The sequence below is a fragment of the Mus caroli genome, unplaced genomic scaffold, assembly GCF_978045245.1.
Source record: "Mus caroli unplaced genomic scaffold, Mus_caroli_1 scaffold_8, whole genome shotgun sequence".
Taxonomy (NCBI): domain Eukaryota; kingdom Metazoa; phylum Chordata; class Mammalia; order Rodentia; family Muridae; genus Mus; species Mus caroli.
In genome coordinates this window covers 64,966,663-64,984,408 of record NW_028227263.1, presented here as the reverse complement: position 1 = coordinate 64,984,408, position 17,746 = coordinate 64,966,663, and the positions used below count along the sequence as shown (strand labels likewise).

General features: G+C 41.9%; 1 protein-coding gene across 2 annotated transcripts; it reads left to right on the top strand.

Annotated features, from left to right (window-relative positions):
- The first annotated feature begins 12,918 nt into the window (after positions 1-12,918).
- Positions 12,919-17,452, top strand: Ramac (RNA guanine-7 methyltransferase activating subunit). Of its 2 annotated transcripts, none has more exons than XM_021168488.2 (3): positions 12,919-13,031; positions 15,481-15,677; positions 16,309-17,452. In XM_021168488.2, the coding sequence occupies exons 2-3, from the start codon at positions 15,508-15,510 to the stop codon at positions 16,496-16,498; spliced, it is 360 nt and encodes a 119-aa protein (XP_021024147.1). In that variant the 5' UTR covers positions 12,919-13,031; positions 15,481-15,507; the 3' UTR covers positions 16,499-17,452. The 2 variants fall into 2 exon arrangements, with proteins under 2 accessions (XP_021024147.1, XP_029335767.1); XM_029479907.2 differs by lacking the exon at positions 12,919-13,031 and adding an exon at positions 13,075-13,296.
- Positions 17,453-17,746: the final 294 nt, after the last annotated feature.

Here is a 17,746-nt window from a genome sequence, read left to right as displayed (position 1 = left end):
TAACATGAGCCTATATAGGCATTCTCATTCAAACCACTGCACTAAATTTTGATGAAATTTTAATAACCATCAAATCAATACTCCCAAAGCTAATGAAAACTATTTTCTGCTGGATAGTTTTAATTAATTTTCCCTAGAGTAATAATTAAAGCTGATATAACAGACACATAAATTATTGACGTGAAGGTGGAGGAGTAGGATTGCTATGTCTGCACAGCTACAATTTAAAACAGTCTTCCAATTCCCCACTTCACTTATTTTATGTGTAGAGACATGCATTGGTGACAAGAGGTGTATAAATAATAATTTGGGATACTTACCTTTTAGAAAGGAGCATAAATATTCATACAGCAATGAATTTCCTAGTTTGAAGGCTGTTCAATTGCCTGACTTCTAGATTAATCTGTATCATCAAAGTAAATTAAAGGCTGCAGGCTACATGCTTTCTGAAGTGTTTCTGTGTCAAATGGTTGATATTAAAATCTCATGATGTTGTGTGAGGTACACCCTCAAGACATGCCTAAGGAATGAAGAATGTTGGTCCTATTCCACAGATACTGGCTCTGTCATGTTCATTGCTGTTCTATTCATAATAGATAAGAAATGGAAATAGCCTTCAACTGATGAATGGATAATGAAAATGTGGCACATATAAAATCATGTAATCCTCATGTAGATAGATGGAACTAGGAAAGATCATATCGAGTGAGGTGACCCAGACCCAGGAAGACAAGCATCTCATGTTCTCTCTCATCTGAGATTCCTAGCTCCAAATCTTCAGGTGTGAGTACATAATCTTGAGTAATAGCAGAAACTAGGAAAGTGAGAAGAGGCCATTGTAGGGGTGGATGGAACAACAGAGAGGGGAATAGCAGGGGGCAAGTGCTCTGTAGTGAGGAATGGGGAAATGGAGGTGGGTACTTACAGAGAGGAGAGGGAAGTATTGAAGGAAGGATAGAATAACAATAAGGATGACCAAAAAAGTCATAAGGAATTATTCTGTTATGTATCTACCTAAAAACCTATATTATATGTAAATCTATTTATACATATATAGTTCAATGAAAAACTTCCATCTAGAATGACAATGTTCCCCACAAGACCCATAGATGATCAAACAAAAATCCCAATACCAAGCATGAAAATCTGTCATTCAGATTGATGGTCAAGTGTTTCCAAAGCCACTCTCAAGACATTCTAAGCTGCTGCTGCTGCCCTTCACTCCCTCCAACCCCAGAGGTGGAAGAGTCCCTACTGCTGATAACACCATGCACTCTGGACACAGGACCCAGAGGACCTGAACTGGATCTGAACTGAAAACCTCCTCTCTGAGAACTAGCTTTCATGTCACCAGAAGGCACCATGCAAGCTTCCAAAGGAAAGAAGCAAACACGAGTTCTCCTTGTTATGATGCCTATGAACTGTTGTGGGAACTATTAAAAAAAGAACCAGCCAACTCTCAGCGCTCCTGCTTCTCTTAACCCGCCAACCCTCCGATCCCGCCTGGCCACATTCCCACTCTAACACCAGCCTTGGTGGGCCACAACCCTATGTCCCAGCAGGGTTCTGCCAGCTCTATCTCACATTCCAATAACCAAATAGATCTGCCATCCTCGAGGTTTGATATCACAAGACCCAGTACCCCGATAGAATCAAAACTCTTAAAGCTTAATTAACGAATCAGATTTATGTACCAATAATATCACAACTTACAAGATGCCAATACAATAATTTCAGAGCCAATTGATAATGATAAAAGCTTTACCCCAATATTTCTAACCTTGTGAAATCATAGTTACTTGTGTCTGGAAAACGCCACGCAGGTACATGTCAGCAGCCATCTTCCTTCCTCTCCTACTCAGAGACACTCCCTGTCTCTCCCACCCTTAGTGCTGCTTCCCTTTTCCCTGTCCAATCACAGGCTTCCCACTGACCTAATGTGATTGGACAGGGAAAATCCCACAGCAATGAACCACAACAATGAGCAGGATGGCACCACAACCCTAAGGGTCCAATAGTGGCACACATTCTCTGATGGAAATGAATCGCTTTCTAATTGGACTTAAGGCTGGTTCACCAAGAGGGGGAACCATGCTTAGTTCTGGAAATCTAGCCAAGTAAGAACCCAGGGCCAGTGAGGTCATAGATCTTGGAGGAAATCCTACAACCATAACGTGACAAAACCAACATAGCTCCTAGCGACATTGTAAATATCTATCCTTACCACACATAAGTGTGGTTCTCACTCTTCATCAAGGAGACTTCTCTTTGCAACAGACAGATACCATATCAGAATACCACAACCAATCAAAATGCAGAGTTGTGGAGCCCAGTTCCATTGATACATCTACAACACAGCTCCCGAACCTACGGCTCCGGGAACATATGGAGGAGCAGGCAGGAAGATTGTAAGGGCCGGAGGACCAGTGGGTTTGCTGTGAGATTGTGTTTCTTAGAAATGCCGAAAAAGCTACTATAACTATGAAATCTCATCACCATGGCTGCCTGAACATGACCCAAACAAGGATGAAAACATAATACATGCTAACATATAATGGGGAACACCCACAAAAGCTTCAACCCTAAATAAAGTTGCTACAGGCAACTAAGGGATGCTGAGAACAGGAGAAATAGTCTTCCCCAGGGAAAAGCACACCAACTGGTTATCAGATACCAAATGGTCAGCCCGAAAAACATAGACACCAAAGCAGCATGATACAGACGGAATGCGTTATATTTATATATTTTGGAATAAATAAATATGCACAGACATATGCAGCAACAATTAAAAAAAAAAGAAGCCATGAATTTCTAAAAGAGCAAGAGGAGACATGGAAGGAGTTGAGTGGAGGATAGGGAGAGATGAAGGATGTAATTATAATCTTAAAAATATTTTTAAATTATTTTTAAAAAGAATAAAGGAAGCCAGGGCATGTTTTGCCTTTAATTTTGGAGGTGAAACTTGTAGACAAGGAACTGGGGTTTGTATTTACCAGGATAGTTGATTGACTATTAGTGGCTATGACTGTCATAGCTACACCACTTACCGCCTGCCAGCTGTCAACTCCAAATCAGACTGAAATGGAAATGTTGCTACACTGAAAATGGCACCAGGTAGACACTGGTAGCTAGTAATGGTGTATTATGCTCTTGGTTGCAAAAAGAAGATCCGTAGCTATTGATTCTGAGCTACAGCTTTACCTAACTTGATATTGTGGCTTGGTAAAAAGGTGTTCATGGCTCTGTAAGTTTTCATATGAACAATACAACGGGTGGAAAAGAAAGTTGAACTTCAGGATGGCGCCAGAGTTGGTGATGTCAGTTCTTCTCCATTAGCGGACAATGGAGCATATATCTGAGGAAGGGGTAGACACCATGGGTTGGGGGCACAAGTACTCTTAGAGGAAAGAAGGCCTTAAAAATGGAGCATGTCTGCATCCAAATAGAAGCTGTATGGAGAGTGCTTCTATGTAATGTGCATGGTCTTTATTTATTCTATAGGACCTTATGACTGTGTTTTCAGTATCAGAGAATATTTGCTAAAATGTGAACTAGAAATTTTTTATTGCTTTCCTTAACATTCAGAGGGGAAAAGGTGGTTTTTTAAAGGTGAATATTTAAAATATGGTTTATACTTACTGCTCTTTCAAGGGATCTGGGTTTGGTTACCAGCACCCACGTGGCCGTACACAACCACCAGTGATTCAATTCCAGGAGATCCCACACCTTTATCTGCTCTCAATTTTCTCACACATACATGGTGCACACATGCAGGCTCACACAGAGACACATTTTAAAAAGGTTTAAATGTGCCTTTTAAAAAAAATATCTTGCTCTATCGCCTAGGCTGGCCTAAAAATCTCTTGGCCAGGCCAAGTTGACCTCAGACTTGGGGCAACCCTCCAAATGCTGAGATGACATTCATGAGCCACCATGCCTGGCTAAACTCTGCGTTTAATGAAATATTATAAATAAATGTGCTTACCGCCTTCTCGTGCACACTTATAAAATATAAGTGACATTAATAGCTAAAGGTCAGAAAGATGTCAACATCATAAAGTATGGCTTAATACCACAGAAATGAAAACACTTTTATTTTTTATTTAATATGTATATGGTATGTTTTCATGAGTTTATGTGCACACAGGTGCCTAAGGAGACCAATGAACACTGGCTTTCCTAGAACTGGAGGTTGTGAACCACTTGATTAGGAGAGAGAGAGAGAGAGAGAGAGAGAGAGAGAGAGAGAGAGAGAGAGAGAGAATGTGTTAGCAAATGCTTGCAGGTACCTATTATTCACGTTTAAAATGTATCTATTTTTATTTTATGACAAAGTTAGCCTTCTAAAGGATTCAGAGAACTATTTATCTTTTATAACATATATAATAAATATTTTGTCTCAAGGCTAGTAGTTCACTAAATTTTATTGAAGATGTACACACACACACACACACACACACACACACACACACGAGTATACTATGTATAAACATGTAAACCTTTTAACATTCCTGAAACTGTGATGATATACCTTCAATTGATGTATTTGTATTATGAAAACATTAGTTAATGTTACTAGACAGTATTATACATCTTGATATAACTGTGCTTTACAAGAAATTATAGCCTTGATTTGAGGAAATACGGCCCTGAGACAAAATCTGTAACACAGTAATTAAAGAGTCTAATAGTACAATAAATGGTGAGCTTTGCAGGAACATGATCTGGCCTCGCGACCTGTTTCTGCTGTCCTCAGCAGGAGGTTTTGGACAGGAAATATTTCCAAATCTTGGTTCCTTGAGTGTCTCTGCTGCTGGCATCGTGACACATGAGACTCATGGAACTGGGGACCAGTCTCTAAAACAGCACATAGTCCTTGCTCTGTGCATGGTTTTTAGTACTTTAGACACTCAGAAAAAAGTTACAGAAGCTGACAATTATTTCTGCTAACTGCTTCTCTATTTATGTGAGCAGGCATTTAAGAAGAAACTTGACTGATTCACTTTGGAATTCATTTTTCTCAGCCTATTTCTACTGTGCATGTATATTCATGGTGAAAGAGACCTTGTGCCACAGTGCACATATGGACGTCAGAGGACAAACTTGCAGGAGTCAGTTCTCACCTTCCACTAGGTGGGTTCTAGGGATTGAACTCATGTGTGCTCTTATCCACTGTGCCATTTCATTGGCCCCTGGGTGGTTGATTTTTGGGGGGAGGGGTCTCTTTCAGACGTGGCTTCCCTCTCTACCCCTCTCCACCTCCTAAGTTCTGTGATTACAGGAGTTCACCACAACATTGGGCTGATTGTTTCAATGGAAACTTTCCATTTTATTGACAATGTGAGAATTCATTTTGGCTTCTAATTTTTACATTTATAAGTTCCCCCCTCATTAAATGCAACCTTTTGGAACTCTACACTAAATGCTGTGGAAAGGGGAGTATAAAATGTTGGTTTACCCAGTGACTTTGCCCTTAAGTGTTAATCAATACAAGAAACTGATCAGGACAAGACTCTATTTATGGGCGGACACACCCAAGGTAGAGGACTCTCCATGCGATCTTAGGACCAACAGTGAGTGGAACACAACTTCTGTTCCATTCCAATCACGCAGGACCAGAGACAGCATTAGGGAAGCAGAAAACCTGGCCTGACCAGGGGCACAAGGTCCCTTCTGGTCGGCGCCAGCACCTGGTCACTTTGGACGCAGAGTCGGCGGACACCCCCAAGGTCCCTAGAGGACAGCTTCTGAGGCAGACCCCATTTCGGGCTCCAGACATCCGGGCACCTTCCTGCCAGAGGAGAGGTGTCCGCCCCACCCAGGAGGGCTTTGCCAGAACACCTGGGAGAGCCATCTTGGTTCCTGGATACCTCTGAGACTAGTCTGCACAGGTGAGAGTGTGGACTACAAAAGCTAACAGCTTCTGGGACAAGCCCTGTTTCAGGCCTTCATCTTCTGCCAGGAGGCAGGTCCAAACGCCAGATATCTGTGCACCTTCCCTGCAAGAGGAGAGCTTGCCTGCAGAGAGTGCTCTGACCACTGAAACTCAGGAGAGAGCTAGTCTCCCAGGTCTGCTGATAGAGGCCAACAGAATCACGAGAGGAACAAGCTCTAACCAGAGACAACTATAACAACTAACTCCAGAGATTACCAGATGGTGAAAGGCAAACATAAGAATCTTACTAACAGAAACCAAGACCACTCACCTTCATTAGAATGCAGCACTCCCACCTCACCCAGTCCTGGGCACCCCAACACACCCGAAAAGCTAGACCCAGATTTAAAAGCATATCTCATGATGATGGTAGAGGACATCAAGAAGGACATTAATAACTCACTTAAAGAAATACAGGAGAACACTGCTAAAGAGTTACAAGTCCTTAAAGAAAAACAGGAAAACACAACCAAACAGGTAGAAGTCCTTAAAAAAAAAAAAAAACACATCCAAACAGGTGATGGAAATGAACAAAACCATACTAGACCTAAAAAGGGAGGTAGACACAATAAAGAAAATCCAAAGTGAGTCAACACTGGAGATAGAAACCCTAGGAAAGAAATCTGGAACAATAGATGTGAGCATCAGCAACAGAATACAAGAGATGGAAGAGAGAATCTCAGGTGCAGAAGATTCCATAGAGAACATCGGCACAAAAATCAAAGAAAATGCAAAATGCAAAAAGATTCTAACTCAAAATATCTAGGAAATCCAGGACACAATGAGAAGACCAAACCTACAGATAATAAGAGTAGATGAGAATGAAGATTTTCAACTTAAAGGGCCAGTAAATATCTTCAACAAAATTATAGAAGAAAACTTCCCAAACCTAAAGAAAGAGATGCCCATGAACTACAAGAATCCTACAGAACTCCAAATAGACTGGACCAGAAAAGAAATTCCTCCCGACACATAATAATCAGAACAACAAATGCACTAAATAAAGATAGAATATTAAAAGCAGTAAGGGAAAAAGGTCAAGTAACATATAAAGGCAGGCCTATCAGAATTACACCAGACTTTTCACCAGAGACTATGAAAGCCAGAAGATCCTGGACAGATGTTATATAGACACTAAGAGAACACAAATGCCAGCCCAGGCTACTATACCCAGCCAAACATTCAATTACCATAGATGGAGAAACCAAAGTATTCCACGACAAAACCAAATTCACACATTATCTTTCCACGAATCCAGCCCTTCAAAGGATAATAACAGAAAAAAAAATCAATACAAGGACAAAAACCATGCCCTAGAAAAAGCAAGAAAGTAATCCTTCAACAAACCTAAAAGAAGACAGCCACAAGAACAGAATGCCAGCTCTAACAACAAAAATAATAGGAAGCAACAATTACTTTTCCTTAATATTAAGAGTAATATCAATGGACTCAATTCCCCAATAAAAAGACATAGACTAACAGACTGGCTACACAAACAGAATCCAACATTTTGCTGCTTACAGGAAACCCATCTCAGGGAAATAGACAGACACTACCTCAGAATGAAAGTCTGGAAAACAATTTTCCAAGCAAATGGTCTGAAGAAACCAGCTGGAGTAGCCATTCTAATATCTAATAAAATCGACTTCCAACCCAAAGTTATCAAAAAAGACAAGGAGGAACACTTCATACTCATCAAAGGTAAAATCTTCCAAGAGGAACTCTCAATTCTGAATATCTATGCTCGAAATGCAAGGGCAGCCACATTCATTAAAGAAACCTTAGTAAAGCTCAAAGCACACACTGCACCTCACACAATAATAATGGGAGACTTCAACATACCACTTTCATCAATGGACAGATCATGGAAACAGAAACTAAACAGGGACACAGTGAAACTAACAGAAGTCATGAAACAAATGGATTTAACAGATATCTACAGAACATTTTATCCTAAAACAAAAGGATATACCTTCTTCTCAGCACTTCACAGTACCTTTTCCAAAACTGACCATATAATTGGTCACAAAACAGGCCTCAACAGATATAAAAATATTGAAGTTGTCCCATGCATCCTATCAGATCACCATGGACTAAGGCTGATCTTCAATAACAACATAAATAATAGAAAGCCAACATTCACGTGGAAACTGAACAACACTCTTCTCAATGATACCTTGGTCAAGGAAGGAATAAAGAAAGAAATTAAAGATTTTCTAGAGTTCAATGAAAATGAAGCCACAACATACCCAAACTTATGGGACACAATGAAAGCATTTCTAAGAGGAAAACTCATAGCTCTGAGTGCCTCCAAAAAGAAACTAGAGATAGCAGACACTAGCAGCTTGACAACACACCTAAAAGCTCTAGAACAAAAGGAAGCAAATTCACCCAAGAGTAGACGGCAGGAAATAATCAAACTCAGGGGTGAAATCAACCAAGTGGAAATAAGAAGAACTATTCAAAGAATCAACTAAATGAGGAGCTGGTTCTTTGAGAAAATCAACAAAACATGATAAAAGCAATCTACAGCAAACCAGTAGCCAATATCAAAGTAAATGGTGAGAAGCTGGAAGCAATCCCTAAAATCAGGGACTAGACAAGGCTGCCCACTTTCTCCCTACCTATTCAACATAGTATTGGAAGTCCTAGCCAGAGTAATTAGACAACAAAAGGAGATCAAGGAGATACAAATTGGAAAGGAAGAAGTCAAAATATCACTTTTTGCAGACGATATGATAGTATATATAAGTGACCCTAAAAACTCCACCAGAGAACTCCTAAACCTGATAAACAGCTTCAGTGCAGTAGCTGGATATAAAATTAACTCAAACAAATCAGTGGCCTTTCTCTACACAAAGGATAAACAGGCTGATAAAGAAATTAGGGAAACAACACCCTTCACAATAGTCACAAATAATATAAAATACCTTGGAGTTACTCTAACTAAGGAAGTGAAAGATCTGTATGATAAGAACTTCAAGTCTCTGAAGAAAGAAATTAAAGAAGATCTCAGAAGATGGAAAGATCTCCCATGCTCATGGATTGGCAGGATCAATATAGTAAAAATGGCTATCTTGACAAAAGCAATCTACAGATTCAATGCAATCCCCATCAAAATGCCAACTCAATTCTTCAACGAATTAGAAAGGGCAATCTGCAAATTCATCTGGAATAACAAAAAACCTAGGATAGCAAAAACTCTTCTCATGGATAAAAGAACCTATGGTGGAATCACCATGCCTGACCTAAAGCTGTACTACAGAGCAATTATGATAAAAACTGCATGGTACTGGTATAGCGACAGACAAAGTAGACCAATGGAATAGAATTGAAGACCCAGAAATGAACCCATACACCTATGGTCACTTGATCTTTGACAAGGGAGCTAAAACCATCCAGTATTTTCAACAAATGGTGCTGGCACAACTGGCAGTTATCAGTAGAAGAATTCGAAATGATCCATTCCTATCTCCTTGTACTAAGGTCAATCTAAGTGGATCAAAGAACTCCACATAAAACCAGAGACAGTGAAACTTATAGAGGAGGAAGTGGGGGAAAGCCTCGAAGATATGGGTACAGGGGAAAAATTTCTGAATAGAACAGCAATGGCTTGTGTTGTAAGATCGAGAATCGACAAGTGGGACCTCATAAAATTGCAAAGCCTCTGTAAGGCAAAAGACACCGTCAATAAGACAAAAAGGCCACCAACAGATTGGGAAAGGATCTTTACCTATCCTAAATCAGATAGGGGACTAATATCCAATATATATAAAGAACTCAAGAAGGTGGACTCCAGAAAATCAAATAACCCCATTAAAAATGGGGCTCAGAGCTAAACAAAGAATTCTCACCTGAGGAATACTGAATGGCTGAGAAGCACTTGAAAAAATGTTCAGCATCCTTAATCATCAGGGAAATGCAAATCAAAACAACCCTGAGGTTCTACCTCAAACCAGTCAAAATGGCTAAGATCAAATATTCAGGTGACGGCAGATGCTGGCAAGGATGTGGAGAAAGAGGAACACTCCTCCATTGTTGGAGGGATTGCAAGCTTGTACAACCACTCTGGAAATCAGTCTGGCGGTTCCTCAGAAAATTGGACATAGTACTACTGAAGGGTCCCGCAATACTGAAGGGTCTCTCTTGGGCATATATCCAGAAGATTTTCCAACTGGTAAGAAGGACACATGCTCCACTATGTTCATAGCAGCCTTATTTATAATAGCCAGAAGCTGGAAAGAACCCAGATGTCCCTCAACAGAGGAATGGATACAGAAAATGTGGTACATTTACATAATGGAGTACTACTCAGCTATTAAAAAGAATGAACTTATGAAATTCCTAGGCAAATGGATGGACCTGGAAGGCATCATCCTGAGTGAGGTAACCCAATCACAAAAGACCTCAAATGATATGTATGCACTGATAAGTGGATATTAGCCCAGATACTTAGAATACCCAAGATACAAGATAAAATTTGCAAAACACATGAAACTCAAGAAGAACGAAGACCAAAGTGTGGACACTTTGCCCCTTCTTAGAATTGGGAACAAAACACCCATGGAAGGAGTTACAGAGACAAAGTTTGGACCTGAGACGAAAGGATGGACCATCTAGAGACTGCCATATCGGGGATCCATCCCATAATCAGCCTCCAAACGCTGACACCATTGCATATACTAGCAAGATTTTGCTGAAAGGACCCTGATATAGCTGTCTCTTGTGAGACTATGCAGGGGCCTAGCACAGAAGTGGATGCTCACAGTCAGCTATTGGATGGATCACAGGGCCCCCAATGGAGGAGCTGGAGAAAGTACCCAAGGAGCTAAAGGGATCTCCAACCCTATAGGTGGAACAACAATATGAACTACCCAGTACCCCCCAGAGCTCGTGTCTCTAGCTGCATATGTATCAAAAGATGGCCTAGTCGGCCATCAGTGGAAAGAGAGGCCCATTGGTCTTGCAAACTTTATATGCCTCAGTACAGGGGAACACCAGTGCCAAGAAGTGGGAGTGGCTGGGTAGGCAAGTGGGGGAGGGTATGGGGGACTTTTGGGATAGCTTTGGAAATGTAAATGAAGAAAATACCTAATAAAAATAAATAAATTAGAAAAAAGACTCTATTTATAAACATGTAATTCTGTTACGCAGTGGTTATCACACACAGCATTGCTACTTTATGATGAACTAGTAAACCAGGGAATTTTTTTAAAAGACAGTCTCATTTAGCTGAGGGTGACCTTGAACCCATCATCCCCCTCCACCTCCCTAGGGCTGGGTGACCGTCACCACTGTGCTCTTTATTACTTCGTGCTCTTAACTACTTCAATTAAATGGAACTGAAAGTCCTCCAGTGCCAACCCCGAGGCCTGAAGAAGTGGACTTGTCTCCGTTTCCCACGCATTTTCGTCTTCCATCACCTACTCAGTAATGACCGTTTCTGTGACCTGCACCCCCACATCAACACTGGCCTATTTTTGTTACATTGGTGTTGTTTCTAAACTATGGTGTGGATAGTTTAGAACATAGTTCCACTGTTCATCCCACAAGTAGGTACTGAGTTATATACTAGTACTGAGTTATGTACGGTGTTATATACTAGTGTGATGTACAAATTAAATTAAAGGTGTGTATAAACAGTTAGAAAATGGTATTAACACATAAAGTTCAGAAGGTACTGTGGAACCCAGCAGAAGTAAAACTCATTCCCTGTAAAGTCTTAGAGAATGGATGTAACATTAATGTCAACGTGTGTGTGTGTGTGTGTGTGTGTGTGTGTATGTGTGTGTGTGTAGGGGAGTGGCAATATTCTAAGCATAAGGGAACACTGGCAAGCTATAAAAACATAATGAGTATTCGTGAACTACTGCATTTGGTCTGCTTTACTGTGAGGGAATGAAAGAGAAATATCAGAAAATAGAATTTTGAATCCAAATTAAGATTGTTGGCCTTGGCAGCAAGGAGTTATTGAATATCTTGCATCCCAGCTATGCTTGAATATGACTATAACTACGGCAGTTGTCTGGAGATATGCTGGTGAGGGGCAGTGACTTAGGAAGAAGGGCATCGGTGCGCTGTTCAGGGAATGTAGAGAGAACTTGGATGAGATGTAGTCAGTGGGGATGGGAGTGGATGAAAGCCGGAGTCACAAGGACCAAACAACAGAACGAGATATCTGACCAGGGCGTGGAAAGAAAAGGTATTCTTTTTTTTTTTAAGCTTTATTTTATTTATGAGTACACTGTAGCTGTTTCCAGACACACCAGAAGAGGGCATCAGATCCCATTACAGATGGCTGTGAGCCACCATGTGGTTGCTGGGGATTGAACTCAGGGCCTTTGGAAGAGCAGTAAGTGTTCTTATCCTCTCCAGCCCTAAGGTATCCCATTTTGACACTAAACTTTCCAGGCTGATCTTATTCCCAAGAAGAGGGCAAGGTCCGGGAAGCAATCTAAGAAAAGGGGCAAGTCACCAGCTGGCATTGCCACACTTGCCAAGAGCTGAGACTTTGGGAGCGAGCGGAATACGGACAGTGGAGGCATGGGTTCGTCTCTGCAAACACACGTAGACAACGGTGCGCAGAAGCCTTACTGCCCAGGCCGGCTAAGAACCGGGTGGGCATCGCCCAAGCAGTACAATCGCGTCTGCTCCTCCGCTGCGTCGCCTGGGTGGGCTCCGGCTTTGGGGTCTCCATTGACAAGCAGCCTTCCCTCCTAGTCCTACTCTCAGACTTCCTCTACCAGTGCACCAGGCACTGCCAGTTCGAGGGATTTTATACATGACGATATCCTCTCCCCCGACGGTCAGCAGGCACTGGCTGCGAATGACCGCACTGCACGCCATCGCCAAGATGCTCGACCCTGCTGAGCTTCCCTAGGGCCGCGCGAAAGGTTCGAATGCGAGGGGCGTGGCGGGGCGGGGGGAAGCGACGATTTCTAGATCTCGAGAGACTTGGCAGGAAAGTCCGCCTTACACGCTCCGGAAGCGGAAGTCGGGTGGTGGTTGAGGGATTCCTGAGAGTTTGTTTACCTTAGAGAGCGGGGTGGGGTGCGGCGGTGTGGACGGCCTAGGTCTCCAGCGCGTCCCGTGAAGGGTGAGGACCGCACATGGCGGATGAATCTCCCACCGGGGCGGCGGAGGTGATGGGGGCCTGGGGCCGGAAGGCGAGAGAGGCCGGAGGTCGCTGCCTCTCGGAGCCTCTTTCTCCGCAGCTCGGCTCCTGACAGCGCTTCTAGAAGGAGCCGCTTTGTCCCGGCCGTCGTCAGCCGCGCGTCGGCTGGCGGGCTGGGAAGCGCAGTGGTTAGTCAGTCATCCTGCTCTGTGCTCCGGGCTCCGCTCTGGAGAGCAGCCGAGCCAGGGTATGTGGTGAGGAGGTTGGTGGGATCCAAGTGCCAGGAAGGCTGTCGGCCGCAGCGACAGAGAGCGCGCGGCCCCAGGTTGCCCGTGCTTGACCTAGCTTGTAGCTGGTGACGACCGAGGCGACGAGGGTCGTCGCCTCTCGGAGTTCCTCCGTGGAAGCGCGAGTTTCCTCGTGGGCTGCTAGGGCTGAGCTCCTTGGGTCTCGAATCCTGCCCTCTCAGATCGAGGCGTGTGCGTGCGCAGCCCCTCTGCCCATGCCTTTGTGGGGTGGGGAAGAATTGTCTGTCTGGGGGTTGTGTGTGTGTCTGTCTGCCTGTCTGTCTGTCTGCGGGTTGCGTGTGCTGGCTCCCGCAGAGGCCGGAAGAGGGCGTCGGGTCCCCTGGAGCTACATTACAGGCAGCTGAGAGCAGCGTGGGTGCTGCGATCTGAACTGTGGTCTATCGGAAGGGTAGTGAGCGCTCTGGACCACTGAGCTATCTCTCCGACACTTCCCTCATCTTTTGAGGTTTCCTCCAAGACCCCCTTCCCCCAACCGTATTTTCTTAATATTATTTATTCTATTATTTCTTTTATATGTTTGTTACATAATTATATTTTATATAATATGTAATTGTGCTTTATGTGATTATTATACATATGTATTGTATATTTTTAAATCATAATAACATTTTCCCCTTACCTCCCTTTAGACCCTCCCTTTTATCCCCTCAGCTCTTTCAAATTCATAGTCTCTTTAGTACATATCTAGATATATACAACCTGCTCAGTTCATATATGGTGTTACTTATGTGTGTGTTTTCGGGGCTAATCATATATGGTATTAGAGAACCAGTTAGTGTGCTTCCCTTGAGAAGACTATTTCTCTTGCTCTCCGCATTCCTTGGTTGCCTGTAGTTCTTTGTTAAGGCCTCTTGACTTTTCCCTCTTCCACATTCTCTTGTCTTTTGGTATTGTTGGCCTCAGCCCATATTTAATCAACCTAAATGTTAAACAGTATAGTTGTCTCAAATCCTTGGGTTAAGTAAAGCTTGCATTAAGGTTTTGTTTCAATTCCATTCTCATGAATAAGTATGAAGATACCTGTGTGGTAGGGTATGGGGAAAATAGAATAAATAGTGCCTTTTCCTTGCCTTGTGAATGTCTGTCTTAATTGGGGATGGGGCATTCTTCTAATGGCTTCTGTGGTTGTTTGGAATTGTGGACACTTTTAATTAGTTGGGAGTTTTCCTTGTCTTATTTTGAGGCAGTGTCTCTCTACATCGCTCTGGCTGGCCTGGAACATCCTCTGTAGACCAGCCTAGCCTCAGACTCACAGAGATCCACCTGACTCTTCCTCCCAAGTGCTGGGATGAAAGGCATGTGTCACTACCCTCAACCTAGTTGGATTTATTCTAAACTCATTTGGTTTTTGGTATTTAATACTAGTTTGCCAATACCAGGCACAAGGAGGTGCAATAAATAAGGTAGAAGTTAAGTAGTAGCCTGTAAGATAAAATGTCCAAGTACTGTTTCTTGAACTTAATTTAATATTTGCACTAGATAAACATTTTTCACAATTTGTCCCTGGATTACCTCTCTAGTTTTATTTCTTGATGTCTTCTGCTTCTCCCTTTATGTTTACATCATATCTGTCTCCCTTATGCTTCTTGTTATGTATGTAAGCGTGTGGGGGTGCTTGTGGAAGCCAGATGTCCACTTCAGGCTCACTCTTTGGGAGCTGTGTACCTTGATTTTTGAACTGGGTTCTTTCACTGAAACCTGGGGCTTGCCATTTAGCTAGGCTGGCTAGCCAGCCAGCAAGTTCCAGGGATCTACCTGTGTCTCCTTCCCCAGCACTGGGATTCTAAGCCCTATACCACTGGGCCTGGCTTTTCATACATATGCTGGAGAGCAAACTCAGGTCCACAGTCTTACAGGACAAGCATGTTACCAGTTAAGCTATTCTCCCCAGCCTCATACATGTCTCTTCTAGACTGGTGGCTCTGGGAGGTATGGCCATGTATTTATTGTTCATTTTAGTATTGCAGGCTCCAATAGCGTAACGTAGTCAAGAACTATTGAAGTGAATGCCTACAATCTTAAGTTTAAAATACATAGGGACTTTTGTTACTACTCCATCTAAATTGTTCACTTATTTTTTCATCAGCTGACAAGTCAGTGTAATTTTTTTTTAATACTTACAGACCTTAAAAACCGTACAGAATTTCAAGATGAGTGATACTTCTGAAGTAATTCCAAATTTTGAAGAGATGTTTGCAAGCAGATTCACGAAAGATGACAAAGAATACCAGGAATACTTGAAACGCCCTCCTGAGTCCCCTCCAATTGTTGAGGAGTGGAATAGCAGAGCTGGTGGTAACCAAAGAAATAGAGGCAACTGGTATGTGTTATTTTTTGCAGGATAAATGCAGAGGGTGATCTGGGAGAAGAGAGCTTTAATACAGTTGCTCACAGAGCCAGCTAGAGTAGCAACATAATAAGCATATAAATACCTGCTTTTATGTGTTTTATTAAAGCCAGGAATAGTGATAGAAACCATACTTCAGTTCTGGGGAGGCTGGGGCAATAGGATTATAAGATCTAGGCCAGCCTGGGCCAAACAGTAAGACCCTGTCTCAAACTAATGTTTTCTTTATAAATATACTTTATAAAATTGGAGTTTTGTGCTTCATATCATAAAGAAGGTGTTGTTTTGATTACTTTAGAAATTTTATAAAATGGGGTGGAAAATTAAACGTAGTAACTCAAGACAATAAATGACACTGATGTATGCATTTAATAGGTGTCAGTTTGATCACAATCAGGTTTATTACTTGCCTCTGTCCTGTAAAAGATGTCCAGTGTGTGATGCTGGGAGACTCACTTAAATCTTAGGAGAATCTGACTTGTGCTGTGCCACAGAGAAAGAGCCTCTATTACTGTGTATTATATCAAGAACTCAATTGCACTAGGATTGATTTCTCGTTTTTATTTAGTAAAGGGAAGTTAATAGTCGTGTCTTCTTTTGGTAGGCTGCAAGACAACAGACAATTTAGAGGTAGGGATAACAGACGAGGATGGCCAAGTGACAACCGGTCAAATCAGTGGCATGGACGGTCATGGGGTAACAACAACTACCCGCAGCAGAGACCAGAGCCCTACTATCAACAACAGTACACACAGTATGGCCACAACCAGCGGCCTCCGTATGGTTACTACTGACAGAAATGTTGGCAGCTTTTAACAAAGACCTTTTATTTTGACAACATGCTAAATGCTTGTGTGTCTTCTGTTGGTCATAGTTTTTCATTCTGTTTTAAAGAATGGGTTATTAATTGATTAGAACTTGAGACTTGGGAAAAAAGTAATCTTATTAAAACCTGATGATTGATGGGGATAAATGTACTAAGTGAGGATTATTTGACTTATCTTACATACTGTTCTGTTCTATGATTTGGTAGTGTTTTGAGTTTTCCTTATTTGGACTCTAGGGATTCTGTATCACAGAAATAAAAATTTTTAATTAAAATGCTGGCTTTTGCTGTCTGAAAGAATAGCATGCTCACATGTGCCCACCTCAGAAGTGTTTCAGAGGCTAAAACTGTCAGTCTGTGAAAACACACCCACAATTACTTACAGTAATTGAACAGCAGTTCAGTTGAAAGGTAAAACAGTTACGTCGCTTCTGTGTTGTATGTGACCATGGTGTCTTGTGGTTTATAAGTGAGTCAGCTCTAGAACTGCTTTGGTCCTATGTGGAAGGGCTCATTTTCTGTGCAGCCTCCTGAGGCAGTAGAGGGTGGGATGGTAGCACTCAACATTTTGTATATCCCAAGATTTTTGTAAACTTACAACAAGGAAGACATGGATGTGCGCTGTAACACAATACTCATGTAAATATTGTTGCATTTTGATTGTTTTGGTATTGTGTATTGATTTTTGTGAGATTATTTTCATTTTCAAATGCTTACCTTTGATGCTTCCTCTTACAGCTATAGTGAGGCTGTCACTTGCTTCAGAACAATCATTCTTGAAATATTTTCATGGTAACAGATTTATTCAAATAAAAAAATTTTAAGTCCTTAGTATATTATGTGTGTACCAAGTTGTGAAAGAATGAATAAATAAATTGCATTAAAATGTAGGTAACTTTACCTTTGAGTTTTTGACAGCCCATTTATTTATGTGGTAATGACTTAATTGGTTTTTTATTATGCTGTCCTTTATACAGTGAATAAGAGTTAACTTTCCAAGTTTGCCTTTTCTCTTAGCTCCTTGAGATGGACTCTCCCAGGCTCTCTGTAATCTGAATGTATCAAGTCCCTCTTTTTAGCCATCCACTCAGGTAGCCGTCTCATTAAGAAGGTTCTACTACAGCCGGGCTTGGTGGCGCATGCCTTTAATCCCAGCATTCGGGAGGCAGAGGCAGGCGGATTTCTGAGTTCGAGGCCAGCCTGGTTTACAAAGTGA

Bases quoted from the DNA above. Each gene is read 5' to 3' on its own strand.
- Ramac (XM_021168488.2), top strand. From the start codon at position 15,508: ATGAGTGATACTTCTGAAGTAATTCCAAATTTTGAAGAGATGTTTGCA. The intron at 15,678-16,308 runs GTATGTGTTATT...TTCTTTTGGTAG, and splicing joins CAAAGAAATAGAGGCAACTG to GCTGCAAGACAACAGACAAT.